This window comes from Solea senegalensis, linkage group LG15 (genome assembly GCF_019176455.1).
Source record: "Solea senegalensis isolate Sse05_10M linkage group LG15, IFAPA_SoseM_1, whole genome shotgun sequence".
Lineage (NCBI taxonomy): Eukaryota > Metazoa > Chordata > Actinopteri > Pleuronectiformes > Soleidae > Solea > Solea senegalensis.
Genome location: NC_058035.1, coordinates 17,810,546 through 17,832,868, shown reverse-complemented (window position 1 = coordinate 17,832,868; position 22,323 = coordinate 17,810,546). Strand labels below are relative to the sequence as shown.

The 22,323-nt window shown below is 39.5% G+C and overlaps 3 protein-coding genes across 3 annotated transcripts in view; 2 read left to right on the top strand and 1 right to left on the bottom strand.

The window, feature by feature from the left end:
• lnpk (lunapark, ER junction formation factor) overlaps positions 1 to 14,772 on the bottom strand; it is a 58,922-nt gene extending 44,150 nt beyond the window's left edge. Inside the window, exon 1 of the mRNA XM_044045038.1 lies at positions 14,705 to 14,772. The gene's annotated coding sequence lies outside the window, so the exon portion shown is untranslated. The remainder of the gene's footprint in view (positions 1 to 14,704) is intronic.
• On the top strand, positions 8,163 to 13,334 carry LOC122781412 (homeobox protein Hox-D4b-like). The gene is made up of 2 exons (XM_044045041.1): positions 8,163 to 10,934; positions 11,666 to 13,334. Exons 1-2 carry the CDS (start codon positions 10,499 to 10,501, stop codon positions 12,046 to 12,048), a joined length of 819 nt encoding a protein of 272 aa, XP_043900976.1. The 5' UTR covers positions 8,163 to 10,498; the 3' UTR covers positions 12,049 to 13,334.
• Positions 14,773 to 15,253: 481 nt separating the features above from the next.
• Positions 15,254 to 19,117, top strand: mtx2 (metaxin 2). Its single transcript, XM_044045042.1, has 10 exons — positions 15,254 to 15,422; positions 15,940 to 15,987; positions 16,073 to 16,119; positions 16,536 to 16,608; positions 16,877 to 16,953; positions 17,141 to 17,233; positions 17,365 to 17,403; positions 17,479 to 17,604; positions 17,752 to 17,828; positions 18,205 to 19,117. Exons 1-10 carry the CDS (start codon positions 15,383 to 15,385, stop codon positions 18,362 to 18,364), a joined length of 780 nt encoding a protein of 259 aa, XP_043900977.1. The 5' UTR covers positions 15,254 to 15,382; the 3' UTR covers positions 18,365 to 19,117.
• Positions 19,118 to 22,323: the final 3,206 nt, after the last annotated feature.

Genomic DNA, 22,323 nt, shown 5'->3' with positions numbered 1-22,323 from the left:
CAACTCATGCAAGTTGAAGGAAAGCATTGAGGTTCATTGAGCAATAAGATAAAATGAAGGTATAGGTTAGTGTCTCTTAATGTGAAAGAAAATAAAAGCTGTTGATCCTTTTTTTCTGTCTGTCCTCTCAGGAGACAAACAGAAATGACATTATCTGTCTCTGCTCTGCTTTTACTTGGACAGATGGACAGAAAGAGACAGGAGAAATCCTCTCCTCCATGGTTTTTGTTTTCATTGACGTGCTTTTTTTTATGGAGGGCAGCCTCAGTGTCAGACAGAGACAAAGAGGCTGAAACACAGTATTTTCTCCCTGTTTTGAATTTTGCATTTCTTTCTCTCTTCTTTTTTTATATTTCCCAAGAGGGCAGCAGCAGGCGGGGTGTGAGGGAAAGAGGGAGACAAAGACAGTATTTCACTGGGGCTGCTCACTCGAACTCAGCTGGCACTCAGTATTTACAACCTACTGCAATGCGGCAGGGAATCTGAGTCTGTGTGTGTGTGTGTGTGTATGGGGGCAAAGAGACAAAGGGAGATGTGGAAGACAGTGATGCAGAGAATGAAGAGAATGAGAGAAAACATTAAATTAAAGCTTGACACAGACAGAAAGTCACACAAGAGACAAAAACAGAGACAGGGAGATGGACAAGAATAAAGAAACAGACAAAACAACATGTCCCTCTGTCTCTCACACAGGACACCTCAGGTTCAGCTGGACGCCAATGAAGAAGAAGAAGAAGAAAAGAAGAAAACATCCTGCAGGTTTGTCCTACAAGATACTGATTTTTACTAACATCACTTAATGGAATCTATTAAATCACACATGCACAGAATAAAAACTAAACAGAATTTAAGGATAGATGATCGTTGTTGTTCTAAAGGCTTGTCTGTCTGGTTAACCTTTGCACTAATTGTCCAGAAGTCCCACCGCTTCAGGAGACTGTGGTCATTATCATCAGATATATAAAAAAGAAAAACAGTTTTCTGAACAAATAATTGATCTATTTTGTAATGACCCTGTTTTACATAGCATCAATGAACAGTGTTTGTTTTGGGCTTATAACTGTATGAGATACAATAAGCATGTTTCAGCACTTTTTGCAGCACATTTTATGTTTTACATTTTCATTGGTGCAATGGTTAAACAATCTTTTTTTTACATGTTCTATAACAGAGTGCAGTTGTTGCTATCAGCCACTAGAGGGTGCTATCGGTCAGGTTAAGGCGTCAGGGCTGCACAGCTGTGGCGCACACTGCAGATGTGACAGGATTATTCTACCTTTAACAGAATCCTCCGAGAGCTACAACTCTCCGGATTCATTTAAGAAATGTGAAAAACAAATCAAACAAAAAAACAAAACAAAACGATTACATTGTTTCTGGACTCATATTTGCGTGGTTAAGTAGTGACACATAATGTGTCACAAATAACTAAAATGTGTACATTTTAATATAGATAGACCCTCCTGTGGAGGATAAAGCGGTAGAAGATGGATAGAAGGATGGATATAATGTACTCATGTCTGCCTCTATTCACGGTTGTGTCTCTTGTGAACACTAGATGGCGCAATAGGCTCACAGACGAATCACGTAGTAACGACACCATTTACTCTGAGCTCCATTCAGCCTGGAAGGTGAAGGGATTCTCTCTTCTTTCCGTCTCCCTGAATACATTTCAAATCAGTGCAGTGACTTCCTCCCCCCTGCTGTCCCCGGATAGTTTTTTTTTTTTTATTAGACCTGGACGTGATTCCCGCCTACAGCAGCTAGGAGGCGTTATTGGGCAGGGCGCCAAGCCAAGAAGCCATAAATAATGGCTTCCAGAGGCTTGTGGGTTGTTTTTTTTCAAACAAAAACACAGCGGTGATATTTTCTTAAGTAAAGTTAGGATGATTTTACACTGGATTCTGGAACAATTGGCTTCTTTGCAGTATTTATTCTTAACCAGCATGAACAAATGAAGGTCAAATGTTGATTACAGACAGACAAGAAAACGTTCTTTATTACAATTGCAATTTAAGAATTAAAATTGTAGACCAAAGCTTCTTTTTTTAATCATATGTTTAATTCTAAAAGGTGTTCTTCATTGTTATTATTATTATAATAATCAGCCAATGTATGTTTTTTGTTTGTTTGTTTTTAAATGATCATTTGAAATATTTAAAATATTTTAGGATGTACAGGTTTTTGGTGAAATAGATTATTTTGACACTTGAATGTTCACAGCAGCCGCAGAGCTGCTAAAGCAAGCAAAGCGGTGACCAGTTTGACACACAGCCACACACACACACACACACACACACACAGACACGGAGTGTTTTCACAGAGCCCGTTTATGGTTTTATTGCTCCCCTTTTACGGAAATCAAAGCAGGAAACAAATGCTCCAAACTGCATTCCAGAAACATCCGGAAAAATGCAATGCAGTCTCCTGCTTGTTTAGGAGGAAAGCAGCGCCGTGAAAAGCAACACGAGTGGCTGACAGCGTCACACAGTCTCACCGTTTTACGCACAAAAACTATAGGCCGAGTGCTATTACGCATACACTTTATATAATGTCTGCCCTTAATTATTATAGCAACCAAAGATACTCCAGTAACAGAAAAGATAAAACAAATATCCTAAAGGAATCATGAAAAATAGAAATAACATTGAGATTTGCAGAATAAAAGCAGAAAAAGAAGCTGCGATCAATCAAATTGTTTGATTTAAACACATTCATTCGATCACATAAAGCAATCTTCAACGAAAGACAATCCAGAGCTTAAAGGGTGTGTTTTTCTTTGGCGCCATTATCGAATAAAGTGGCTCTTGGTGCAGGACCTAATAATTTATGAACCCGCGTGGGAGTAGAGGAAAAAAAAAAAGCTGAGCACGTGACGGTAATAAAGTGTGTTTTATTGCCGGTGGTTTGACAAGCCCCAAAATATAACTCAGAGAGAATAGCCGACAGGCGGCCAGATGGGATTGGTAGCTGATATTTGTCCGAAATCAACAGAATGCTCTTTGTGTCGCTGAGAGAAACAACGGACGCGCCTGCAGTAATCAGCCTCCATCCGCTGCAACGGGATTTTACTGTAACGAACGGTCGTGTCTTCACGCGAGATCAGGCCAGAACAAGTAAGTGTGTGATGATTTCATATTTGGCACAGATATGAAGTTATGACAGTAAGGAGCGAGGGGGGCCAGGTGGTGGTGGTGGTGGTGTGGGGGGGAGTGGACCCAGACTTAAAGCGATGGTCCGGGGACCGCCCAAGGGCCTCTTGGTGTGATGGGTCCAGAAATTCACCTGTAGTCCAGTACACATATGTTCTAATTAAATTTCTGCAGGTTATTGATTCAGTGAAAATGCACTTAAACTAATATTGTTGACCTTTTACGTGACAGTGGCAGCATTTTCAATCACATCTGCTCAAAGTCAAGGCTCATTTGGGGGTAAGACAGGTTTAAATACAATTTCTTATTTTGTTGCTGCTGGCCTTTTTTTAATTTTTTTTATTAAGATAGTTAATTGTTAATTTTGTTAAGTTAAATTATTGTCTTCATAATCACAACTATTTAATACAAGATGAGAGTCTTACCAGGTGCAGGGATGTTTAAATTTAAGTAATTTAAGTAAGTGTTTAAAATAACTTATATAACTTCATTTATTTGTAAAGCAAAAATCAGTACAATGTTGATTTAATTTTTTTAAAAAGGCGTTTTTTTTTAATGTAAAGAAAGCCCTTGGAAGTGTGCGCGCGCCTCTTAGTATGTGTGTGTTCCTATTTGACGACACATTTTCTAAATTAAGATGATATTTAGATTTTTAGCACATAATATAGGCTGGTTTTGTCACTAACTAAACATTTGAATTATAATATTATTACAGTAAAAGTAATAATAATTCTTTGTAGGTGTTCAGGTGATCACACACGGCACAGTAGTGGAGATTGTTATATACACACACACGGACGGAGAGCGCTTTGTGTGTATATGTAAACAATGTCTGAGTTATGAAGAGTTATGGCACTAAGGTTACAGCTCCCTCTGATAAAACCGAGGCTCCCTCTTTATGCGGCCTATAAACAGAGGCGAGCAGACACAGAACGATACAGCAACAGTTTTATGACAAAGAGAAAGTCTTTTTTTATTATCATTACAGTCGCAGCTGGACACTCTGCTCCATAACTGCTTGGCAGATTAAAACTGTGGCATCAATCTTTTAAAACAACCTCATCGCATTTAACTTGACTGGTTAAAAACACAGCGGCACAGGATTTATACGTTAGAAAAATATTTATCTCGTATAAAGCAGGTAGTTTGGGCTGTACACGCGTCTGAATGTTAGGTTGTGACTCGAAAGGAGAAATAAAAACTATAGCACTATTATTATTTTAATTTTCTAGATAAAGGCGACTGAGATTTTTTTCTTACAAAGCTGCACACATCTGTGCCGCGCTTGTTTTGTAATGTTCGTAGTTTAAAACTAGAAATGTGTTTCCTACTCTACTGCATTACTTTTGATTTTATGGTGAGAAAATAATACTTGAACATTTCCTATATAATATGAAATGAGTCTATGTCATTGTGATTATTCAGATGAATACGTTTGTGCGCAAAAGTTCTGTAGCGTTGGGCATAAGACATTATAATATTCCACAATCTTAAATTTGTATTCAGCTGTTTTGATTTCAATTTTATTTTCAAAACACTGCGGCCAGAGATCGCAGTGTCCACGTGCTCGTATAGTGACTGGTCAGTCCGTGACGGTGCATGCGGGTTCCCATGAAGGGGCTTGAGGTCGAAGTTAATGTCTAAACCGGGTTAAAGCTGCTCTCAGCTCGGCTTTGACCCGGCAGAAGGCCGGGGGCGGAGGGGTGAGCCGGCGGTCAGCCTGTCTAAGATGAAAAAGTGAAACGACCCCCGAGAGAAAAGACACATTTGAATGGCTTTATATGACAAACCCAGCCTGGGACGAGAAGAGAATTGATTTAAATTAATTTAATAATAATAAAAAAGAAAGGTAATTAAAAATGTGTATACGACATGAGTGAGTGAGTATGTGTCTGGCAGAGAGATGCAGCAGAAAGAACGTGGTCTACATGCAAATGAATGAATTCAATATAATAATAATAAAACATTATATATTTTTTTTTAAAAAACATTAATAAATTGAAGTTTGAGAGGCGATTCAACGAAGGAAAACGAAGAAATACAACACATCACACGTATAATATCTGAAAAAGAGCCCTGTTTTCTCGCTCTCAGCCCCTTTAATTTCGCACTGGCCATTGGCTTTGCACAACAATCATCTCGTAGAGGGAGAAACCGCTGGAACAATGGGCTCGCGACTCCCGCAGTCCGCGTGAACTCTGTATGGTCCCCAGCTCGAGCCCCTGCGTGGCCCTGTCCAGCTCCAGGACTAATGAAACGGTGAAGCAGCGGTCAATGATTCTGATTGACCCTCTGACGACCTGACGGCAGCTAGGCTACATTCTTAAAAGAAGAATGCTCTTTCAAAAAGCGAAACATCACTCCTGTTGTTGGTGTTGCCTCTAAAAGGCGTCCACTAAAGTTCAGAGCAGAATCCCATTCAAAAGGTGCGAGCTAATGACTCCAGCTCTCAAACCCCATTTAGCAGAAGAATTTCAGCAGGAATAATCGTGAAAAATGAAAGTTTTAGGTCAAAGTCCTCTTCTTTCTACTTGGATTAATAGTCCTGAACTGAATAGACACTTTGACATTTGTATTTTTCAGCATGTGTAGAAAGACGCTCTAAACACTACACCTTCATTATTCAAATGAATCAGTGATGTCAGACAAAAAAATCAATGTTTAGCTCAGATCTTAAATGCTTTTTTTGTGTTCACCGTCCCCTCCACGTAAAGCTCCTCTCCCTCCATGCAAACTGAGGCTTTTTAACTTCATGAACAAATGGTCCAGAGCAGAGTTTTCACCAGCCACTCACTCAAATGGCCATGGGAACTTAGTAAATGTAAACAACCAAAAAAATGAGTCTCTGCCAGAACACTGCAGAGCACTGCAGGGCAAGAATGGAAACAGAAATTGAACATTTATAGTAAATACACACATGTTCCTTGTGCATTATGTTGCAAGCAACCGTAAACAGTACGTTTAACAAATTAGAGTGTGTGAATGATGGTGGCATGGAAAAAGATGAGGAAAATTTTGCCTTGACATTGATTGAGGATGAAAATCAATACATCATATATGTATGTATAGATATGTATATATATATATATATATATATGTATATATATATATATATAATTTAGCCCTTTATTTAAAGTGTAACCAATCAGAAGTGAATACCTATTGTTTTAATGATGAGCTGCTAATGATGTTAAGTGTCAGTGCAGTACTGGTCAAATCAATGGATCGGATATTGGGAAAAAAAGAAAAGTGAGATTGTAAAAGTCTAAAAAATGTAAAATATTTGTTACACAGATACACAATATTTGGAGTTGAAGCTTAATTTGCTAAATGCATAAACACAAATGTACAGTTCAGTAGTTTGAAAGATATAAAACATAACAACGTCACACCTATCAATACTATCAATAGACTCAGTTGTGATATCGGTATCAGAAAGGTGATATAAAGCCAAATGATATCATTGATTAGGTGCCTTTCATTGCTGTCTGATTCGGAATCCTCAGAATCTGTAACTGGCCTCACTGATGGCAGAATTATAAACCTCTATGGGAGCTGTAGACCATCATCAGTGTGTTTCAGCAGGACCTGATTAAGATTTTAGTTTTTTGGGCATTCAAGAATCCTCCCATGAAATCTCCATTATTCACCATTGAACATTCACATCACGCCTGCACTGCGACTGGTAGCTTGTTTACCAGCACTTTTGGCAGGTGACCAGTTGCCTTGAAGGCGTCCTGTTCCATCCACATAAAGCCCACACGACTACTGAAAGACTCGTATTTAAAGACTGCAGAGGCCTGTAAACTGTTTTTATTTCCCCGTCGGTCATCAAAGTGTGTTGACATTTTAATGCTAATTCAGGTTTTTCTCCTTAACAGTTTCTTACAATTTTACTTACACCGGTGACATTTTTACCATCGTGTAGTGACACGGATGTGTGCCCCTCACTGATTAGGCACACCTGTAAAAATCTAATGCAATCCAATGCAGCAGGTATGAGCCATAAATTCCTCCTTTAACAAAGATAAAAAGAAATGCAATGTCACTCTCTGTGAATGTGTGTTTTAACTGTGTATTTACGAGGCTGTGATTTGCAGTGGAGTTGAACTGGGTTGCATTACACAGAGACGTGTTTCTGATGTTTTTCTAATGAGGTGGAAAGGAACACAATTCTATATAATGGAGTCCAACAGTCAGTATGAGCTGAACTGAGAACTCTTGTTAAAACTGTACGTTTGCATTGCAGAGTCATGTGACACAGGACTGAATGCTGATTAAACACATTCCCAATGAAGGTTAATGGGTTTTTTGACCGTGTGGGAATGGGGTATAATAAAGTGGTCAAGCAGTATAGAGATTGATAGTACGTTTGCTCAGTTTAATGCACATTATTGCAGTATTTCTGATTTCTAACAAATGAGAATGTAGCTGTGACATCATGGCTGATGCCTCTTGCACATCTAGTACCTGCTTTACTCTGCATATCACTTCTGATGTGCTACACACAACAGATTTGATGCAGATTTCACAACTGGACATCCACGGTGCTCTGTTAAAATAGTATACACGCAGCCATTTAGATGATAGACTCAATTACATGCAGTAATTGCACATATGTATCAGAATTAATGTGCTATGCCCATAATGAGTTATTGATGCAAAAAAAGAGCTACGTGCTATACAGAATCATTAATGGTTTCAATAAATCATACAGTGACACTGATGCATCACATGTTGAACAAGGAAACATGCACCTCTTAAAAAACGAGGGGCCGGGATGAATAGTGATGTTGGATACTGTAATTATGTCGAGGTAGAGACACAAGTGTCTTCAAAGACAAATAAGCTCCGAGAGTGAGAACACGCGAGTGTAAATCTCCGTCAACGGCCAAAAGGAGTCATCAGCAGCCAGCCGTGAAGTCAGCCGTCGCCTATATATACCCTGTAGAACCGAATGTGTGTGGAGCTGCCTCAGTCACAGATTGGGTTCTAGGGGAGTCTATGGGCGATGACTAACCATCCATCAAAGTCCACGGAAGGTGAAGGGGAAAAACACTGAACACTGTGCTGTTTGCTTCGCCAAAGGAGCATGTTCCAACTGTCAGTTCACCATGTAAAGTCTTATCAGAAAGTTGAGCATGTCGTAACGCTGTAGGTCTGGAATAACGTCCACTCTGGCTGTTTCCATATATTCGTGGAAAGCACCCCAGGGTATTGTGAGGATCAGATATAGTCAGTCTGTCAGGTTGTGTGATTTATCGCTCAATCTCTGTGCACAGTGAACTCTTAAAGCTGGAAACTGGCACTGGTGCCTTTCAATTTTTCACGAGGCTTTTCCTGCCAGCATGGTGGCGCGAGCAAAGTGAGTCACATGACGTCTGGAGCTCCAAATCCAGATGTCACTGACTATCTGTGTTTTATTTAACCAGGGAAAAAGCCTCACTGAAACAAAAACATGGCCAAGAAGGCAGCATAACAACATGGTCACCAATTTCAACAATAAAAAAAAGAGCTATTCAACTGTCACTCACAACAGATGTTGTTCTTCTTTGTTGGTTTATGCATAAAAGTGGAGCTGCTCTCAACTTCAAAATGTCTGTTTGTGCTGTTGTAGGAACATGGTGGTGCAGAATGGCAGACTTTGTTGAAGCACAACCCTTGCCCTAAAGCAAAAAAGGCTAAAGCTAGCTACATTATACACTTACACAAACAACTTTGTAGTGAAAACTGCATCACAAGTACACAACAACAACAACAACAACACAGGGAAGCCTGAGATTTCTAATCAAAATGAAATATAGGATTTACCAGAGCTACATCACTTCTGCAGCCCATTCAAATGGAAAAAATATTCATGAACACTGATTTATTGCCTGATAGCAAATAGGAGTGGGAAATAAAGTATACAAGGCGGAGCATCCTCCTTAATTTAAATGTAGCTTTCTTTGAGTATAATAAGAATCCAAAGGGTGGAAAAAAGCTGTATTACTAAATGGGACAAATGTGACAAAAATGACACAAAGTAAGACTTTTTCTGTCAATCATTGTTAACTAGTCTCAACAAATGAGTCATACAATCTGACAGATTAAGCATAGATAATCTCTAGCTCACTTAGACTCTGTCAGCCATGACAAAATCTCCTGCAAACCTGCACATGGGTGCCTTTAAATCCCCAGCCAAGCAAAAGCATTTACTCCCCTCACGCTCTTTATTAGAGTATGATTACAGGATAAGTAAGTCAGAAGTAATGGTACGGCTGCATCACAGGAGTTGTTAAGAGGTTTTGGCTGAGCATCAGACCTTCAGCATCCTTAGAGTGCAGCTGCAGCCTCAGAGGGAAAACTCATAAAATCCTCGTGGATCTAACTCAGATTTATGGCGTATTCCTCGGCGCAAAGATGATTTGTTGCGAAACTTGGCATTTGTGATTTTGCATTTTCGACAGAAACGATTTCATTTTAATGAAAGACAAAATATTCACTCGCGCGGCGCGCGCGGAATAGCCGCATAGTTTTAATATGATGTTATCTTCGTGTGGGGGCTTATATTTAGCACATTAATCTCTTTCACCCCTTTTCGATTTTGCATCCCAACATAATTTGCCTTCATTTTTTTTTCTTTAGACCTGTCGCATTTTTCTCTCCGTGGAATCATTTTTTAAGTCCAGTGATGCATTTTTCGATCCTTTTCTAAGCAGAGTTGTTGGTGGTGAACGGGGCACCTCGGGCTGACCCCAGCACGAACAAAGCCAACTACTAGTCACTGTCTGGGAACCTTTTATTCCCATTCTTTTATCAGAGGCCTTTCTGACCGGCCACGTTTTGTTGTCCGTCCTTTGACTGTCCACAAGGCCAAATATGGCCCCGCGGTCCGTCAATATGGCCGAGATTAATTTTTCAGCTCCGGCCATCTGTGGGGGTAAAAGTCAGTCAGCTCAGAGTCATAAATCTACAGTCCCTGCCTTTTCAATAGGTGCGTGAGGGGGTGGGGAGTGTGCACATCAAGCGACAGGATTAGATATCCAGCACTCTTTAATTCTTTACCTTATTTTTCAAAGTCCACAAACATCTATTTCAAACTATTTTCCCACTAAGGGAAATCTTCATTAGTCCCATAATGAGCACTTGGCCCCCCCTCTCCGTCAAATTATCCCATTACGTCTGACATAAACAACCCAAAGTGCCGCTTCTGATTGGCTGGCAGAAGGGTCACGTGGCCCGTGCGGCCGTCCGTCTATTTGACAGCCGCAGGATGGCTTGGTGCCAGAGGGGGAAAAAGAGACACAGAGAGGGGAGAGAAAGAAAAATTAGTATTCTCCTACCAGCTTCGCTATAAATCAATCATGGAGTCCTACGTGGTGAGCTGTAAATATGCTGAGCCGCAGTTCCCGCCTTGTGAAGAAGATTACAGTAATTTTAGTGACCAAGGGGGGTATTATAACAACCCTCAGGACAGTGGCAGTTATGGAGGGGGCTTCCAACCCATGCAGCCCCCTCCGCCTCCATACACACCACAACAAACCGGTTATCAACACTCATTGCAGGGTCAGCACCGGGAGGATGGCGAGGAGATCTCGCAGCACCAGGATGCGCCTTTCCCCGGATTCAGAGAGACAGACGCCTCCAGGAAGGACAGGTTCCCTGTGGGTGACCTGCAGTGCCAGACCTGGATGACCTGTGCGAAGCCCGTTCAGGTGCAGAGGAGAACGGCCTGCCAGAGCAAAGACAAGCCGCCTATTGTTGTCTACCCGTGGATGAAGAAAGTGCACATCGCTCACGGTGAGAGATACAGCCTCAAGATTGTCATCTTCTTCATCCTCCATCCTTCTCTCTGCGTTTCATATCTCCATCACCTCACTTTGTCCAAGTCTGACAATTTTCTCTCGTTCATGTTTTCATCTGCAACTGGCATTCTTTCTTTCTCTCTCTCCTTCTTTCTTTCTTTCTCTCCTTCTTTCTTTCTGTCTTTCTCTCTTTCTTTCTTTTGTCCATTTGTGAGGACCATTTTTTGTTGTCGAGTTATTTATGAGCTTAGTGAGAGTCAGAGAGAATTACAGCCCCTATAAAGTTTTATGGCCCTGCCATGGTGTGTGTGTGTGTGTGTGTGTGTGTCTTTCTTTCTTTCTTTCTTTTGTCCATTTGTGTGTTGTGTTATTTATGAGCTTAGTGAGAGTTTCTGGTGCCTGTGTGTATGTGTGTGTGTGTTGCTTTGTTTTTATGTGTGCGTGTGTCTCTCTCCGTGTGTGTGTGTGTGTGTGTGTGTGAGTGAGTGCAGTTCAACAAAAAAGTTAAGAGTAAAATTGTTTCTTGGATCTCTTCCCAGTCAATTCACACTTTGAAAAAAACAAACTGTCATTGATATTCAAATGCGTTAATTATTCATTCTAAATATTTAAATTTAGTGAATAGCGTGTATTAATTAAACCAGGTCATTTTGTAGAATTTAATCTATATATTTTACTTTAATATTTGCCTCTGTCTTTATTTATTCGTTTGTTTTGTCCATATAGTTAATCCAAACCACGTGGGACCAGAGCCAAAGCGGCTGCGGACGGCCTACACGCGCCAGCAGGTGCTGGAGCTCGAGAAAGAGTTCCACTTCAGCCGTTACCTCACGCGCCGCCGCCGCGTGGAGGTGGCCCACACGCTCTGCCTGTCCGAGCGGCAGGTAAAGGTGTGGTTCCAGAACCGGCGCATGCGCTGGAAGAAGGACAACAAGCTGCCCAATACCAAAGGAAGGAGCAAAAACAAGAGAGCAACGGACGACAACAACAACAACAACAGCAGCAGCAGCAACAACAACAGCGGCAGTGACAGCAGCGTCAGCAGCAGCAGCAGCAGCAGTAGCAGCAGCAGCAGCAGCAGTGTCCTGAAGGCGGTGATAACTGTGTAAAAAAAGCCTGTTTGGCCGCTTGAGTCAGCCATTTTAGCACCTTCACCCTCCAAAACTGATGTTGAATTCATTCATCCAAGGTCACTGGTCCTGAAACAATTCCTAACTGCTTTGAAAGCGTCCATCCATAGACCAGCAAAGGCTTTAAAACACGTCAGTGTATTTTTGCCTCGTATTTGTTTTATTTTTCTACTGTACAGATGTTAGCCTGACATTTAATTCATTAAGAGAAAGTCGTTGGTTCTTTCACTTGAGTCTGCAATTAATGATTAACCTATTTTAGTATCAGTTATTTTCCCCCTCAGTTAATCAATTAACCCTTTAGTATATTGAAAGTCAGAAAACCAAATTATTATTATTAATACAGTCAAATTATTATTATGATTAAAGGAAGTTGTTAATGGTCTGACATTCCTGGTGCAATTAAATAAAGTGTTTCAAGTTTAGACACAAACAGCACGGAGGCATGGTGTCTAACCAAACTCTCTCCATCTGCGGTGAATGAAGGTAGATTGTGTCTTTTGGAGAAAACAGGGTTTTATTTCGACAGGGTAAATATAATACAGGGTTGTTGTTTTTTGTTTTGTTTTTTTGAATAATAGATACCTTAAAGATAAAATAGACTAACTTATAAATATGCACATTACCAAAATGTTGTCTCCACAGAAGGCGAAAAGAAATAACAAAAAAAAAGACCAGAAACACCAAAATGCTGACCTGCAGATTGGTTGGACAATAACGTTTTTAGCTTTTATTTTGTACATATAGAGAAGCTTCGAGAACAAAGCATTAATTAGGACAAGTAGCCATATTCAGATTTACTTCTATTTCGATAAGGTAAACAAGTGTTTTAGGGGAGCAGTCACATTTCTATTTGTTCTATAAAATCGATTTAAACACAGCCAAATTGGATATACAGGTTTATTACATGTACGATAGTGACTGTAGGTCCGACATATGTTCTCAGGGTTACAGGGTTTTTAACATGTAAAACTTTCTGAAATGTTCTAGTTTAAACCAGCACCGAGAGTTTTTTTTCTTCTTTAATTAAATCTCTTTGAATAAGGGCAACGTTGCATTTTCAAAGAGTGTTTTCTCTGTTTGATTCCAGTTTAATATGCTATTGATTTGTATTTTAGCTTATACGCCAGTACTTACTTTTATTTTTGTATCATTTAGATACATATTTTATTCCTGTAGCAAACATCGTCTCTGTCCTTTTGTACGCGTTCGTTTTTTGGATAAAAAAAAAATACAAAAATGTTTGTGAATAAAAAAAGTTTATATGTGCAAATGTTTTTAATAAAAAGTAAAAATGCTTTGAAATTCTCTCTCTCTCTCTCACACACACACACTATTTTTTAGGACACTATTATCAGTCTATATACAGCCTAAATTAAGAGATTTCCCTAACAGTAAACATAACCAGCTCATTCAGTAACCTGACCACAATTCAAATCTAAGCTCCAAACATAACCAGAAACTCAGAAATTAGGCTCTGCCCCATTAAGACCAGATTTTGGTCTCCATGAGTCCTATTGGTCCTTGCAGAATAGGTTCTAAAGAGGCAACAAATACAAGTACACACACACACACGCACACACACACAGCTCAAACAAAGGATTGAATCGTCATCCACTGAGCGTTTCTTCATACAGGAACAGGCTAAAGGTGGTTTTCGGAGTGAACCTCTGTCTTGTAGCCTACACACGATCTATGTTAGACTTATCATTTAAGACAAATCCCCCGTGCGTGCAGCTTGAACTGAGGCGCTACTTAAATGACCATTTTCACCCCATGGGAGGTTTTTTACAATGTGCTCTGAATTATTCCCGCAGATAAACTGCGATCCTGGACATTTTATCATCAGCGGCTACAGCTACAGGGTCTGCAGCCAAGACAGAGACATCGTAGCCAAATGTCCCAGTGTTGAGAGCCATCCGTCTGCGAGATTGACAGAAGGGCTGCCGTGAAGTTAACACGGGATAAACGGATACGTATCATGTGATGCACTTTGTGATACACTGTATCTTCATGAAAAGTGCTTGATAAATAAAGACTGATTGAATGTAAAATGCGAAATAACACATAGTGCATAGCTTTTAGTAAGATCACACATGGAAGGCACAGATTGAATACACAGCGGTACAGCTCCTCATTTAACCTGTGTGTGTATGTGTGTAGGATGTAAAAGGAAGCCATTAATTGGTGGTTTCCGGCCGAGACGTGGTTAAATGTGCAGGAAAGGCATAGCGTGTCTTATGTTGTGCAACCAATCATCCACAAAGATGACCACTCATACCCACTGCAAGACCTCTAAAGGGACAGTGTTTGTCTGCAACTTGAAAAATATACACTAAAAAAACAGACGGGGAAAGAGGGCAGCTTTACTTGTTTTGCTCTACAGCTCTACAGCACCGCCACAGTAAATGTCCAACTATAAATCCTTAATTCTCAGTTTTCTATTCTGTCCATATATCTTCAAAGTAGCCAATAAAACTGGCGGTAGTGCGTGTACTAAAATTGCCAAACCATGCAAACGTCTGGTTATACCATTTAAATAGTCTCTTTTATGTGTGTTCACAGGCATTCAATATTATACAGTTACAGGGATGCATATGTGTGTGTGTGTGTGTGTTTGCGCCCTCAAACCTACCTGCCTCTTCACAGTCTGACCGCGGTAAAGCAGTGATGCCCCCAACTGGTTGAACGAAGTACCGCAGCCTGAAAGAGACAAAAAAAAAACCCAGCATCAGTCTCCAGTCATAGACCATGGGACCAAAGATGGCTCGCTTTATTTATTTATTTATCCATTTATTATACTAAGTAAACAAAACTAAAGAAGTATATGCGTAAATTAAGTTATCAAACACGTATAATGGAGATAGCTGTGCAACACAATATCACGTGATACAGACATGGCAGTAAACATTATATTATGAACACATTTGCTTTTCGCCCAATTTAATCTATCTATCCATCTATCCATCTATCTATCTATCTATCTATCTATCTATCTATCTATCTACCTACCTATCTATCTATCTATCTATCTATCTATCTATCTATCTGTCTCCCTTAGACTATATGTGCGCATATTTTACTCTTACACACTTTGTAAAATATTTAAGTTGCGCAATGGTAAATTAACACACAGCAGTTCACCAGCACGGGAACTAAAGTCCGCTCGGGCTCCGTTTCTACACGGACGTTTAATCGTGCAGGACCAGTCGCTCTGTGAGGAGAAGAAGCACTTGCCCTTAAACTTGCTGTGGATCTGACCTCACTTCGCATCATAACCGCTGTCCAGTCATAAGGATATCACATCGGCACAATGTCTCTCGCGGCAGAGGCCTTCGTGTCGCAGATGGCGGGTAAAGAACGCGCTGACTTTGCCCGGTGCTTCTGTTGTTGTTTATTTAGCCTGTCTACCTTTAGCCAACCAGCTAACACCCCTGACGTTTGTCCTACACATCTTCATAGAAACAGCGCTGCTAAAAGACAAACCTGTTCAGAGGAATGCAGTCTGTTGTTAAGTGACAACCAAAACATTTAGTCCAAGGAAATGCTGATTAATTATGTTGAATTCAACTACAAACACGGGCTGCAGATTCGAGCAGCTGTCCTCTGGATGAGAGGACAAACAAAGTGCCATTTTGGAATCTGCGCGTGATTTGTATAGGAATTAAAGGGACATACCTGCATTTTAACGTTTTATTTCCGTACTGAAATATTGACCTCTACAGTGAATTGGTTTATTTTAATTTGTGAAGAACACCAGGCTAGTTAAAATGATATAAAATATGTATGTACCTGTTTGTAAGTCAACAGTTAATCATAGGTGTGTTAGCAGACTGACTGTTTTTAATTCGTGTGTGTTGACATTGACAGCTGCTGAGCCTTGGCCTGAAAATGCAACCTTGTACCAGCCCTTGAGGGGTAAGTGTGATATGGTGACACTGAATGAATCGCCTCTTTTTCTGTAGTCGTTTGCAGCATTTATTCATTTTTGTTTAATTTTCAGAGGATCAAATTCTACTGTCAGACTGTGCCTCATCTCTCGCTGTCCAGGTGAAGTCCTGTTAAAGTGCATTTGAGTTAAACACATCTTTATACTCAAAACATTGTAAAGGTTTTAGGCCACTGAGAGTTAAGTGAGGGTAACTGTCACAACCATGATTAGTATTAATTGCATACAAAGTGCAATAAAAATAAAAACAAATAATTAATTATTCATAACACTTCTCCTGAGGTCACTTACTCACAGTTTTCAAGGTGCTTGGCAGGTTGTTTGTTCCAAGCTTCATGTGATTTCACGGTGTTAATACCAAGCTTCTTATGTAATGTTGGCATTATATATCACTTTATAAAGATTTATGCTGTTTTATAGATAGCTTAATCAATCAAACCCTCATTACTATTTTAATTGCATCACATTGTTGTCAATTGTTTCATGATCTTGCTTCTTTTTCCCCCTTCTTGTGCAGGCCTACCTCAGGATGTGTGGTTTACCAGTGCAGGTGGTTTGCCGAGCAAATGCTGAATACATGTCACCCTCTGGTTAGTTGCTTAATTAGCTTAAAATAGCTTAATTTATTGACACATTTGAGTGTTGAAGTATGTTCATAGGAATGCCTAAGATATTTATATTCATTTGTTTTAGTGATTTGGAAATTGATATTTAGCTTTTTTAGAAAACGTCTGTGCACTAATATTTTTGACTGAATGAGACTATAGGTGTAAAGTGAGTGTAATGATTTTTAATTGCCTGCCTTTCATTGCTAATCTCTCTCTCTCTTTCTGTGTGTGTTACTGTCTCTCTCTGCAGGTAAAATCCCCTTTATCCATGTAGGGAACCAGGTGGTGTCTGAACTTGGGCCAATCGTGCAGTTCACCAAAGCAAAGGTGAGAACCCCAAAAACTGTCATTGATATTGTGACTGGATTGGTCACTGCCGGATTATAGAAGTCATTTTCTTGGATTACTGACCATAAAATGAATTCACATCACTTGCCTCTTTGTGTAGCAGAGATTATAATGCATTCAGGTTTGGAGGATAACACATTTGTCTTTGTGTGTCGGGACTTTTCAGGGTCATTCTCTGAGCGATGGTTTGGACGACGTTCAAAGAGCTGAAATGAAAGCATACATGGAATTGGTCAACAACATGCTGCTTACTGCTGAGGTAGACAAATACACACACGCATGCACAGGTCATGGATTATACAGTAGTATTGGAACGATAACACAAAAAAGATATCAATATTTTAGCATAATATGAACCAATCTTTCATTTTTCCTCTCTCCTGTCTTCAGCTGTTCATTCAGTGGTGTGATGATGCCACAGCTAATGAGGTGTGTTCAATACACTATTTAATATGTTCAGAAATCATGCGTTACCTGTTAATCACACAGTCTTGTTTTGTGTAGATTTCCCGCCCTCGATACAGCAGTCCTTACTCGTGGCCTCTGAATACCATCCTCGCCTATCAGAAGCAGTTGGAGGTTCGCAGGAAGATGAACGCCATTGGCTGGGGAAAGAAAACCCTGGAGCAGGTTAGAAACCACATAGGAATGGACATTTAAATTGTTATTATTATCTTTTTAGGTTTTCATAGTCACTTTTGATTTTATTTTTATTTAGTTTCATAAAGTATTGGCAAAAAATTCACAAAAAGATTTTTTTTTGCTTATGTTTTTCAGGTTTATGAAGATGTGAGTCAATGCTGTCAGGCTCTCTCTCAAAGGCTGGGAACACAACCATACTTCTTTAATAAACAGTACGTATCTACCTCGTTCTCTTTGTATATATATATATATATATATATATAAAATTGTAAGGCATGTCCATGGTGTTATCTTTGTGAAGAATTCATTTATCATAGAAACTCAGTGACAAGACAGCAACATGATTGCATATTGATAGCCAAAAAGGACTACAATGTTTGGAGGCAACTGGCAGATTGCATATTAGCACCACCTGGTGGTGAAATCGTATCATGACAGAAGAACATGTCTAATGTTTTATAAGCAGAGATCTTTAAAAACCTTCCATTATTGGTACACGTTTCTACCACAGGTGATAAACAATATTTTAAATACTCTTAATAACTTCATGTTGAATAAAAATTGGGTGTGTTTCTGTGTTTGTCGCAGGCCCACAGAGCTGGATGCGTTGGTGTTTGGTCACCTTTTCACTATACTGACAACCAGACTGACCAGCACTGAGCTGGCAGAGAGGATCAAGAGCAACAGCAACCTGCTGTCGTTCTGCAGACGTATTGAACAGTCCTACTTTGAGGGCAAGAGCTCTTGAAGGACTGAGAATATCCCTTTCTGTCTGTGTATTATTTCATCTTGTACATTCTTGTTTGTCATTCCCTCTCTGTTGCACCGAGAAGATTAAAAGTAATTGTATTCACACACTGTGAACATCTCCCTCGTCTTCCCATTTTTCTCCCTGCTTGTACGCTGTCGCCTGCTGCTGACCAGAGTTCAAATGATCAGTCCCCTAAAGGACTAAGATGTGACAATTGCACATAAATGATTCATGAAGTGATGACTTAACTCTCCAGTACAGGTACCTTAGTATCTTAAAGTCATGGTCAAGATTCTTAGTAGTATGAGCAACACATATTGTATTACCAAATAATAATTTCTCCACAATAATGACATTATGTGTCACATCTGCATGTCAGGTTTGAGACTTTTGAGACACAATATGGATGCTCGTACTGAATTTCCAGATGTTGGAGCTCCCAAATCTTACAGGGAGTTTGTGCCAGGCTCAGGGTGAAAGCCTCTCGACACACAGGCTTAGACTTATTTATTCACAATTTGCATTGTAAATTGTGTTGCTGTGCAATGTGGTTGCTCTCAGAAGGTGGTGCTCCATTTAAACTCTGTCTGTTTTCACCAGATATTTGTAAGGGATGTTGGCATGGATTAAACATCCAGATGTTTCTTTTCCCTTGTACAAATAACAAACACATTATGTGAAGATAATGATGGTGAGGATGTGATTCAAGTTTTTTGACTGTTTTTGACTCCAAAATAAATGTCACTCAACACAACATACTGTGTTTTTTGTTGTTTAAGAATGGATTTTAACAGAACTCTGTGGCTATAGTATTAAATCAGTATCTGATTAATGGTTCAACAGTGTCTGTGTAGACAACAAATGTACATTGCAGAGGTTAGAATGGCATAGTATTTAAAGTCTGTGAGAAAATTCCGTGTGTGTGTGTGTGTGTGTGTGTGTTCAAGCTCAATGGTCATGTGTGATCACCTCTGATCGGCCTCCAGTTGAGCAGTTCATGTGTTTTAATAGACGGCGCGAGTTCTGGGTTTCCTCCGGGGTCAGACGTTGACCTTTAAACTTCCGGGACCTGTGACATCATGAATGATGATTTGCAGTGACCAGTCCCTGCACAGTTAAAGAGGTCATCAGCCAGACAGCAGACAGAGAGAAATAAACAGAGGGATGAAAAAGAAGTGGCCGTTCAGTGTCATTTGTGAGGTATCATCACATGACATGAAGCCTCAGGTCACCAAATGCCTGGGAAGTTAAAAAACCCTATGATACACTCGCTGTTTGGAGGTCTATTTCTTCCTTTATTTGTGTATTATTCATATTTTGTAAGATAATACAACAGAAGCAGATGATGTGTTATTTTGATGTATTGTCAGTGCAGTGTTTTGATTTTGTTTCTTTACAATTGCAGAGTGAGAACTTTGTTTATCCTGTGAGATAAAGCTGTCATTATCCACACCCACACCAACCCTCGCTCCTGAGAAATAACATTTTAAATCCCTTGCAATACAATATGACATGATGCGATATAGTTTATTGTCACCTCAGGGAAGTTGGTTTTGGACTCAGTGGTGCTGCATTCATCACAGTAAATAGATAAAAACTATAAATGTCAAAAAAAAACTACATAAGAAGAACATATTGAACACATTACACATAAGGCACATGAAAACCAGCTGTTTTTTTTTTCTTCTATTGGCTAGAGTCTCATTTAGGATGCTGATGGAGGATGACACAATATAGTTTTAAAGCAATTGAGTTTGTATTTGCAGCCTGCCAGAAGATAAGAGCTTGTTGTGTTCTGTTTATGTCCTGTGACACGTTGAACCACTCTAGATTTCATCATCGACATGCTTGTATTCCATATCTTCACTGCATTTGTGTAAGGATAACTATAACAACACAGGGCAGGGACTGAGAGCAGCATTGCATGTGTTATTCATCTTAACGTGTTTATTTAATTTTATTCATGAGTACATTTGTGAGTATAGTGGACTAGTGTATAGTGTATGCCCAATAGGTTAGGGTATTTTTGGTCCACCGGTAGTAGTTTTAAGGGCTTTGCTATGTAAATACAATATATACATATGAAGGAAAATAGTTACAATATTTTTTTCAGTATGAAACCTCTTCTGCTTGCCTTAATTAGTGTAATCAACATATAGAATGCAAATGGTTAATTTCACATATTTGCCAACCTCCTAAATGTTTATATCACAGATACTGTTGATACTGTTTGGGTAAATCTGACCTGGCAGTCAAAAAATAGTGATGGAAATGTTTGTAATGGAGTTATTAATGAGATATGAATAGGGTTTATTATTATCATTTTTTTGTTTCTGACAACTTTTGGATACATGTGCATTGAAAACATCATTGCTGTTCCTGACAAACAAACATAACAGGACAAGACACCCTGATTTCTGAGTGACCCGTTTGTGTCAGTAATTGTTGCAGTGATATAGAGATCCAAAAAGGGGCAGCTGAAATCGGTAGACTTCGGGCTTTCCTTTCAAACTATATATAAATGACTGAGAAAACTGAGTCCACTGTCGACATTGTAATTACTAAATTCCTCCAGGAGATGGCAGCACTAAGACAGGAAAGAGTCCTCCAGATGCAGAGTCTTGGTCTTTTAGGGTTTTAATACCTCGATAACCATTGCATGTATTTGGCTATAATGTATTCAATAAACTGAATTGCTGCTTCACGACAGCTTCATGGGCTGCATGGTTAACTGGCGGTTTCTGTCTTGTTGCATTGATATATATAAAAAAAATTTAATAAATAAAAATTGGATTATTTTTTCTTATTATTACTTTTTCTAAACCTGTTTGCACCACTGACCTGTGTGTAACACGCTATATGTGCACTGGTTGTAATTCAATTCAATTCAATTCAATTTTATTTGTATAGTGCCAAATCATAACATACATTATCTCAATTCAGTGTCTTGATGCATGCTGGACTATGATGCAAAAACATGCAGGAACCTAAGAAAAAAAAAACCATCACATAGAGAAATGGGTGGAGCAGCAGAGTCTAACTGCAAACAGCATAATTATTTCTACTTGGGCTGAGCACTGGTTGCAGGCAGGGGCGGAGAGGGAATAAAATCCCCATTCAAGAATTTGGCCACATCATCACATATGGACCACATTAAACTTTACAACAATCATGCAGCAAAAACAGGCCAAAATAGCGACGACGATGATGATGATGATGATGGTGATGTTTTGTCGAGCCATGCATGTAATAGATACATTAGCAGCAGAGCAGAGCCTCACAAAGGCTTTGCAAATACAATCAGATGAGCTTCCTGTTATCATCTAGAAGGGTTTGGATGTTCATACAGTCTTTCTGACCACATGCTTTATTTATTTATTTATTTATTTATTTATTTTTTAACTTTGTTATTTATGTGAAGTGAGTGAACAACTGCTTCATTTCTCTGTCTCTCTGTTTTTTTCAAACTGAACCTTGGTCACTGTACTGTTGGTTTCAGGCAGGTGTTTGATACATGGAGATTCAGTGAAAAGACCTCACACAGACATGTGTGTGTGTGTGTGTGTGTGTGTGTGTGTGTGGTGTGGTGGTTGCTTTAGTGTGACTTTGTGTGTGTGAGCTACATGCATTTGTAAACGTGCTGTGATGTGAAGTGTCAGATTAGACAATACAACCGGAGGGTGATAATTACACAGCTTGAATATCAGAGTGAGTCATGAGGCATAATCTGGAGTTTGTGTGTGTGTGTGAGAGCGAGAGAGAGAGAGGGAGGGAGAGAGAGAGAGAGAGAGAGAGCATTGCACAACAAGAGAAGGTAGTTTTCATTGTGTCTGTTGGGTTAGATGCTTATGGCATACGTGCATTTAAAAAACAAAACAAAAAACAATTTGACAGAGCTTTCCTGATGCAGTGATCCACTGTATCTCTAATCTAATTCACATAAATAGGATCAGCCT